Source organism: Electrophorus electricus, chromosome 6, assembly GCF_013358815.1.
Source record: "Electrophorus electricus isolate fEleEle1 chromosome 6, fEleEle1.pri, whole genome shotgun sequence".
Taxonomy (NCBI): domain Eukaryota; kingdom Metazoa; phylum Chordata; class Actinopteri; order Gymnotiformes; family Gymnotidae; genus Electrophorus; species Electrophorus electricus.
The window spans coordinates 8,331,313-8,340,798 of record NC_049540.1 but is presented as its reverse complement, the minus strand read 5'-3'; the positions used below and the strand labels follow the sequence as shown (position 1 = coordinate 8,340,798).

The 9,486-nt window shown below is 43.0% G+C and overlaps 1 protein-coding gene across 2 annotated transcripts in view; it reads right to left on the bottom strand.

The window, feature by feature from the left end:
* Positions 1 to 9,486, bottom strand: part of rgs3a (regulator of G protein signaling 3a) — a 136,196-nt gene that overhangs the window by 122,276 nt on the left and 4,434 nt on the right. The window contains exons 5-6 of one of the 2 annotated variants that reach the window (XM_035526941.1): positions 8,368 to 8,422; positions 5,756 to 5,846 (exon numbers count right to left, since the gene is read on the bottom strand). In XM_035526941.1, the coding sequence (XP_035382834.1) occupies positions 5,756 to 5,846; positions 8,368 to 8,422 (146 nt within the window). Of the gene's footprint in view, positions 1 to 5,323; positions 5,705 to 5,755; positions 5,847 to 8,367; positions 8,423 to 9,486 lie in introns of those variants that run through there. The other variant, XM_035526932.1, reaches the window with a different exon arrangement.

Here is a 9,486-nt window from a genome sequence, read left to right as displayed (position 1 = left end):
AGAGCATTATATATGTAACATTATATTTCAGAATATTACAGAATATCCCACGTTTGTCTTTGGGTCATGTTGTGGAAAAACAAAAACAAACATTTCCCATCTAAGGACATGAAAACATGCCAACATAACTAACTGCTTTTAGCCATTTCAAGTTAGACTGTAACTAAGGCAGGGACGTTTCTCCATGCATACATGGGCAGTACCCGAGACTGCATTTCACATCACAGAATCCAGATGTTAAAAGATTCTGATTCTGAGTGGCACACTGCATTCTGGGAGAGACCCCCTCAACCGGGCGAGTCGTTCGACGGTCTCCTCTGCCAGCATGCAAACTTCACAGCAGCCGCAGACAACAAGAGAAGTGTGATGCCGGCTTTTGGCTCCAGATCAAAGCCTCTCTCCACCCTCCCCTAAGGCCAAACTTACCTTTGCAACGAGCCAGCAGCACAGCATGCTGGAAAGGCTAGGTCTGTATACCGACTCATTGGCCATCCCTGCAACACTTCAGGCCGTGGTGGAGGTGGAGCTCACAGAGGCCACGGGGAGATGTCTACCCGTGCCACTCACAGAAACACTTATCCACACTTATCCACGCTTTTACATGCACAATCAACACACGCGTATTAGAACAGGGTTAGAATGTGGATATGAAAACACATAGTCAAGGTTAAATGGACGATTACAAACACACACACACACACACACACACACACACATAGCATAAAGGCAGCGAGGCACATTAAGATTACTGGCCTTCTGAGCCTCCATGTGTGAAGCCACGATTAAATCTTTTCTGCAAACTGCCGTCGCACTTATCTACACTAGTCACCAAGAAGTATGCTAAGCAGGCTCTTAAACACACTGCACCGTGTCCTAAAATTATACAGACAGCTGACTAATTTGCACTCCAGGGGAACATGTGTGTGTCAGTCTGACACGCAATCCGTGGTTTAGTTACAGTAATACAAAAGCCCATGGAAACTCTCAAAAAGGTAGTAATCCAAGTGTGTGTGTCTGCTGTCTGGACTTTGTAAAAAATACTCTGAATTCTGCACATTACAAATGCTATTAAAGTGGGCAAGAGTTTCTGAAACTTCAGTAATTCCTTAATCGCTTCTGTGGCTCTACTTAGAATGTAAATTTTTGAACTCCAGCCTATAGCAAATCCTAGCAAAAAACAAAATAAAACAAAACCTCTCACCCTTATCAGACCACCTTCTTTCCATATCCTCACAGTCCTTAAATCTCTGTTGAATAAACACAAACGTGCGCGCGCACACACACACACACACACACACACACACACACACACATACACACACACACATGCACACACATCACATATTACAGGTCCCATTTCAGTCCATAATTGGGCTTAGATTAGATTAAAACTAAAACTAGTTCATAAGGAATCACAGATGATGACTCTCGCATGTTTGCCCATAAATCATGTGTGCCAGCCATCCCCATGTTTCTATAGATTTGCCAGATTCTCATAAACAGGAAGCGCACACTGGCACATTGGAAAATCCTCTTGGTTATATATTTGTTTTCCTTAAGCTCAATGCAAAGGTATGTTAAGTGTCAATACTGCGCTGTTGTCGTTAACTACAGCCCCAGCATTTAAATAAAGGCTTCAGAGTATATGACAGCATGGGAATGAGGTGGGAAAGTTTCCTTTATGTCTTAAACAGCACACCACACAAATTCAGAAAATATATGTAGATAGTGTCCAATTTCAGTTGAGATTTCGATCTGAGATTTCGATGTAAGCAGCGCAGAACAGTCAAAAACACACCACTGAAAATGGCACAATGTGTGAAATATTCCCTCGGTTGATGTACAACTCTCTGCCTCTCTAATTCTCTAGGGAGCACAGGAGAGTGCCCACACCACTCTAAAGAATGCACACACGTACACAAACACACACATGTGCGCGCGCACACACACACACACACACACACACACACAAATACAAGCTGGCAGTGCTCCGAGTAGTGTGTGACAGAGCGCATGTCATGACAGCAGGATTAAGCAGTAGACCATGAAACACTGACCACAACCACAAGTAGGCTACATTTTTCTTCCAGTGTACATACGACAGTTTGAGGTTTTGAGCTACTGATGGCCTGGTTTAGTTCAAACACAACTTCTTTGTATCTGGAGTGAGCTTGTAGAGAACGTTCAGGGCGAGAACATTATCACCGACACCACCAAATGACTACATAACTCAGCCCTCAACCAGAACTGCTGTTACATCACAGCTGTGGGCAATGGTGTTGCTGTATTAGAGAAAACAACACGGCTGTGTAGTTACCGAAACAAAAATAGCATCTCAAGATGGAATAGAAAAATACAATCTTATAATAAAAGCATCATCAATAACATTCCAATCTAAGAGCAAACACATCATATAATGTAGTACACATGCTCATGTTGTGAACCGGTGTGTTTCAAAGAGTTAAAAGAGACCTAGTGATGGGCAGAGAGCTTATATAACCTTCCACATGATTGGGGGAATAAGGGATAATGCTGACAACATCAGTCAATTCACAGACAGAGAGAGAAAGAGACAAAGATTATATGTATATACACATACACACGTGTGTGTGTGTGTGTGTGTGTGTGTGTGTGTGTGTGTGTGTGTGTGTGTGTGTGTGTTTTTGTGCCTGTGTGTGCGCTTGTGCATGAATCTTTATCATTTGGTAACGTGTTAATTACTTTTCAGGCAAATAAAGCCATTTGAATTAGATAAAAAGCAAGAGTGAGAGAAAGAGTGAAGCAGAGAGAGAGAGAGAGAGAGAGAGAGAGAGAGAGAGAGAGAGAGAGAGAGAGAGAGAGAGAGAGAGAAAGGTGAATAAGGGGTGAGGGCTCCTGACAGATCCCGCGAGACTGAGAAAGATGCCCACCAGTTGGTGGGTGCAGAAGCATCCGCCCCCTCCAAAGAGAGCGCAGCCACGAGGCAGTGACCAGCCAACCTTTCTCCACCATGGTTCTCTGTTCACTGTAGGGGAATCAAGACGCTGGTTTGGCCTTGAAAAGTCCACTGGCCATCACAGTGGAAGGAGAAGGGAAAGACGGCCGGAGATTTGCCGTGCCTGAGAGACAGCCAAGTCGGTCACAGTTACTTTCTGGACTAAATGTTCCCACATCAGCTTTACTGACCGTGGACTGTGAGAGTTGTGAGTTCTGACGGACTGGATCTACTCAGCTGTGTCGTGCTGGGGAAGATCTGCCCCTGCTTCCAGAGATTCTCCCGTGCTTAACCTCATTGGTCAAAACAGGAACCACATTCCCTAACCAGCCAATGCAGCCTGTGAAACACTAACAGACATGGAAACACTCCTCATCTTCTCTTGACAACTCTCCACATCCTGCAAAAGTGCATAACCCACACAAACAGCAACACACAGCAGTTCAATAGTAAACATGCGAGCATTTGTGAACCATTCACAGGAAAAGCACTAACCTCATATCTCAAAGATGCAGATCACAACCTACAGATGTTTCTTACTACTGTACTGTACTAAACTCACAATGCCAGAAAAGCAACAGTACAGACACAGATGGTCCAAAAATATGAAACACAAGAATGAGAAAACACATCTTCACTGTAAGAACAGTAATTTTATTGGGCATCATACAATATTGTACTGTAATACAGGTGCATACTCAAACACAAAATATCAACCGACCAAAAATACTGTTGTGACACAAAATACAAGACAAAGGTTTGTCATTTGCTTTACTCTGATCCACGCTGACTCTGATTATTGGGCCACATGCGTTCATCAACACGTGTTCGTTTTGCCTGGCAATGCAGCATGGGAAATATCTCCAGACATACCTGATCCAGCCCTGGCAGTGTGATGCTGTGATTGCCCTACATGTCCCAGACTTAGCGTCTAAAAATGGCATGTGATCATAGGAACAGTAATCATATACTTTCCGTCTCCAGGCAGAAAGAATTCCTCAACAGGATTGAGAACTGGGGAATGAGGCAGAAATTCAGGGCAGGGCAGTGGTAGCTCAGTGGTTAAGGTACTTGACTTATAATAGGAAGGTTGGTGGGTCAAGTTGCCACTGTTCAGTCCCTAAGGAAGGCCCTTAACCCTCAATTGTTCAAGTTGTACTCAGTGATAATTATAAGTAACTTTGATAATTATAAGTAACTGTCAGCTAAATGCCATAAATGTAAATTCAACAGGCTGCCCTAAAGCAGTCCCTTGCTGCAGATGTGTGATGGAATGGAACATTGTGCTATATGACTGCATAATGTTGGCCATTGATCAGTAGAAGTCTGTCGATTGGTTTGGAGTTAGATTTGCAGGCAGTGGTCACAAGTCAGGCCCAATTTGAAGAATTGTTTTAAGATTGGTAATTAGCAGCTGTAACTACTGTGTGGTGATTTGCCCAGTCAGAAATGTTTATGTGATTTTTGTGTTACAAAATGATTTCCGTGTCTACTGTTTTGCAAAAAGTCCATTAGGAATGGAAACTGATGTGCAAGCAATGAGAAAGTGTTTACTGTTGTGAAAAGGTGTTTGCTGTGTTGCTCATATGTATTTGAAATTGACCAGAGCAGAATGAAAGAGAAAGACTATGGAGATTTCTGATAAAAACTTATGATTACCTGCCAGACTTCTGATAATAATTATATGTGTAAATCCTTATTATAATGAGCTGCAATATGGGTTTTTGGATGCCTTTTAAACAGAATTATCATTGGTTAGTTATGGTGCATCTTCTGTACATTATTACATTCATTCAAACAATGATTTGTATATATTTTCTGTTATGTACAAAACGTACTGTAAATGCTATACTTATCGATAGTACAGCTCTTGGTGTTTTCAAAGTAAATTAACTGCATACTAGACAAAGAGGGTTAAACATACAATAGTGACTGCTGGAGTGAGAGGCATAGTGCAATAGCCCCATGCTCCTGTCTATAACAATGCCCCAATAAACATATTACAGCATTGAAGTTTTCCCAAATGGCCTAGTGTGCTCATACACACACACACACACACACACACACACACACACACACACACACACACACAAGAGGTGCTTTTTTCTGTCTTTTTTTTTTCTTTTCTTTTTTTTGCAAGGATCAAATATTTAAACATGCACAGGAAATACGAGGAAAAAAAAACATTAAACAAATCTTATAAATCTTTTCACATGGTATAACATCAGTGATAGCTCTGTTGCATACATCATATTTATCAACACAAATGATACACAGACCCCTTCCACTGTCAACAGCTGACATGCTTCCTATGCTCAAATCACAGAGAGAACATGAGAGATCACTCACCTAATCTGTGCCTTTCTGAGAGTTCATACACACACAGTCATCCACCTCAGTCACATACCGCCACAGCTCAGGAGGATACACGCGCCTGCCCGCAAATGTGTGCATGCGCGCGCGTGCGTGCGTGCGTGTGTGCGTGTGTGTGTGTGTGTGTGTGTGTGTGTGAGTGTGTGTAATTGCCCTATAAACAGTGCTTCATCACGAGCGCGCAGCTTCCAACTCTTAGAAGCAGAATGCACGAGCTATTTGGGTATGTGCTCAAGTCTGACACAGGCCCAGCCCACTTAATCTGGCCACTCCCTCTGCATCTCTCTCTCTCTCTCTCTCTCTTTTCTTCCACTCTCTCTCCCTAAGGCTTTTTTAATCTTCCATCTGACCTATGGCTCACACGCTAGCATGCGAACGACCACACACGTCTCACACGTGCACACTTACCACAGGCATGCATGCTGCCTGGGGGATCCACCCGCAGGTGTTTAGTCCTGCCTAGTTCCACCCCCAGGAGGTAGTACCAGCCACTGATCTGCTGAGTGCAGAGGGAAAGTGAGAGAGAGAGAGAGAGAGAGAGAGAGAGAGAGAGAGAGAGAGAGAGAGAGAGAGAGAGAGAGAGAGAGAGAGAGAGAGAGAGCACAGAGGTTAGCAAAGGAAAAGGATAACATCTTAAGAGAGTATAACATGCAGACTTTGTGTGTGTGTGTGTGTGTGTGTGTGTGTGTGTGTGTGTGTGTGTGGGTGTGTGTGTGTGTGTGTGTGCATGCGTGCAAGCGAAACGTACTCAAAATGCATGTATCATTGTAAAACATACAAATTTAACATTATCACTTAGTTTGTGTATTTTTCAGCACTGACATCAGGCAAAAAACTAATATTATATGAAGTTATTAACACATGCACATACATGTCCTGCCCCCCATACAATCTCTCTCTCACACACACACACACACACACACACACACACACATATAAACAGGTTTAGCATCTGATGCCCTCTTTAACCATGGTGGTATGAAGACAGATGGTTTGTTTGTTATGTAAAACCATGCTGGCAGATAGACAGCAATGAGTCCAAGGGTTCACCAAGTGTAACATGGCTGGGCTGCCCACACAGGTTCACATATACCCTCACACACACAGAGGAAGAAAAAATGTGTCTAGTACATATACCCTCACACCCTAAAGACACTCACACACACAGAGAGGCAGGAATGCATACAAACACAGCTTCCCCAGAGGCAGACAAATGTGTGTAAGTGTATACACACACACACACACACACACAGAGAGAGAGATGCAAATACACAAAAAATACAAAAAAACAATAGTAGAGTAAAGAATACACAACAACTCTGTTATTATTCTCTCACTCTCACTCTCTCTCTGCTGCTTTCCATCTCTCAATCCCTCTCTGAAAACTGCTGGTCTGGGCCCTTAGTAGTGAATAGACATGATCTCAGAAAGAAGCGCAAAAATCAGCAGTAAACGAATGTTAACAGAAAGAAACTGTTCCTGCAAGCAATGGGGCAGAATGGGTTAAAGCGCAATGTGGCAAATGTAAAACTAGCTTACCAAAGATGAAGGAAAGAGAGAGAGAGTGTGAGTGCATGTGTGTAATGGAGAAAGAGAGAGATGCTTAAGATAGTTTTTTATGCTTTGGCAAAAATAAATTGTGCATTGTATACAATATAGTCACCTCAACAACTATCCTGAATCAAACTGAACTGAAGCACACTGCACTGAGAGAAGAAAGGTCGGGACTGAGAGAGACAGATCAGGACAGGCAGTGGGCTACTGAAACAGATCAGGACAGGCAGTGGGCTACTGAAACAGATCAGGACAGCCAGTGGGCTACTGAAACAGATCAGGACAGGCAGTGGGCTACTGAAACAGATCAGGACAGGCAGTGGGCTACTGAAACAGATGATGCCAAGACAGGGAGTGGGCTACTGAAACAGATCAGGACAGGCAGTGGGCTACTGAAACAGATCAGGACAGGCAGTGGGCTACTGAAACAGATGATGCCAAGACAGGGAGTGGGCTACTGAAACAGATCAGGACAGGCAGTGGGCTACTGAAACAGATCAGGACAGGCAGTGGGCTACTGAAACAGATCAGGACAGCCAGTGGGCTACTGAAACAGATCAGGACAGCCAGTGGGCTACTGAAACAGATCAGGACAGGCAGTGGGCTACTGAAACAGATGATGCCAAGACAGGGAGTGGGCTACTGAAACAGATCAGGACAGGCAGTGGGCTACTGAAACAGATCAGGACAGGCAGTGGGCTACTGAAACAGATCAGGACAGGCAGTGGGCTACTGAAACAGATCAGGACAGCCTGTGGGCTACTGAAACAGATGATGCCAAGACAGGCAGTGGGATGCAGGAGGAGGGAGGAGAGATCAAAAAGAGAGCGACAAAAGAGGCAGAGGACAGGGGAGGAAACTCCCTGTGATGTCCGCACTAAGCCCCTCATTAGCAAATTAAAGCAATCAAATATTCATTCTGCCAGATGCCAGGCAAAATAAATACTACTCCACATGCTGGTAATCTCGACTCAGAAATATTAGCATAATGCAGAAAGAGGCAGTCCTACCAACAAGACTATGGGAGCATGCTTGTCTAGTAATGTGTTAATAATATTATTATCTGACTGTACCAACATTAGGCTTCTTGTTGAATAACTGAATGAGGTGCTGGAGTACAAGCGTCTTCAGGGTGAATTAAACTGGGTGCACGTTTAACCTAAAAAATTAATCGATATTTCCGAGTGTACCAGAAGCTCCCTCTTTAACCAGTTCATTTCCATGTGACATCAGTAACCCAGGTTCTTGTACTATTAAATTACTATTTCAAGTTTCAAATGAGACAGCCCTCCAAGATTCCAGCTAAGTAAATGCCACTAGAATAACTAGCACAAAAGGATCAACTGTTATTGTTCCTCTTTACGCATTACTGCAGGACTTGTCTACTTTATTATTTGCAAGAGATATAATCAGATTTACATTGGAGAAACCAAATGTGTGTGTCTGTGTGTGTGTAGCCACGTTACCTTCTCTAAGTTGATCAGTGAACACACTCCAAAACTCATGCAACCAACAAGCTGCCTATAAGACACAAACAGGACATTCAGATCATAAGCAGTATATCAGCATTTAGTAGGATAGGAGAAACCTTTTTAATTTAGGTCCCAGTATGCACATGAGAGGATTTGAAACATATCATCTAAAGAAATATTTACAGTCTGGAAGCTGGCAAAGGCAGAACGGATGCTGGCAAATATTACATGCTTCCTATTTTAATGAGATTGAAAACTTCCTTCAGCTTTGGAGAACTGTCCATGAACATTAACTTCATGCTGCTTCTCATTTTCACATAGCAAAACTCAATGTGAGTTGAAAAACGCATCAACAGTTAAAATTCATACCAAACACTAGAGATTATATTAGTGCTGTATTGTGTGTGTGTGTGTGTGTGTGTGTGTGTGTGTGTGTGTGTGTGTGTGTGTGTGTGTGTGTGTGTGTATGTGTGTGTGTGTGTGTGTGAGAGAGAGAGAGAGAGAGAGAGAGAGAGAGAGAGAGAGAGAGAGAGAGAGAGAGAGAGAGCGTTTATATCAGTGGTTATAAAATACAACACAAATGCCCAGAGCTTCTTAGAATCAATTGTACAGTCAATTTAGAGTCAAAAGCGATACAATTTTAAATGGAACAACATTCAAACATGTCCTGCACTATTTGCACCATTTTTCATTGTCTGCACTTTAACTTCATTATATGTACACCAGCGAGGGAGGGTGAAACCTCTCCGTGTGTGTGTGTACAACAGCGAGGGAGAGTGAAAGCTCTCTGTTAACCTGTGCTGAAAGAATGACCAAGCTGTACTGAATTTAAATTGAATTTTAATTGGACTTTTGTTGTTTGTGGTCTTCAGGTGTAGCTCTACCCTGTCCATTTTAATTGACTCACCCACTGTAAACTGGGGTGAAAGGTTTGTTAATTACCAGAGCTGGGACAGGTATGTTGGGAACAGGGGAACACTGAACTGTGCTGTGTAGAGTAACTCCAGGTGCAGGATTGGGATATTGTGTCATAACCGATACCCAGCTCATTGCAGTTTTACGGATTTAAGAAACCTTCTGTCGACATTCACTTTGCCTCTGTCACATCTGACG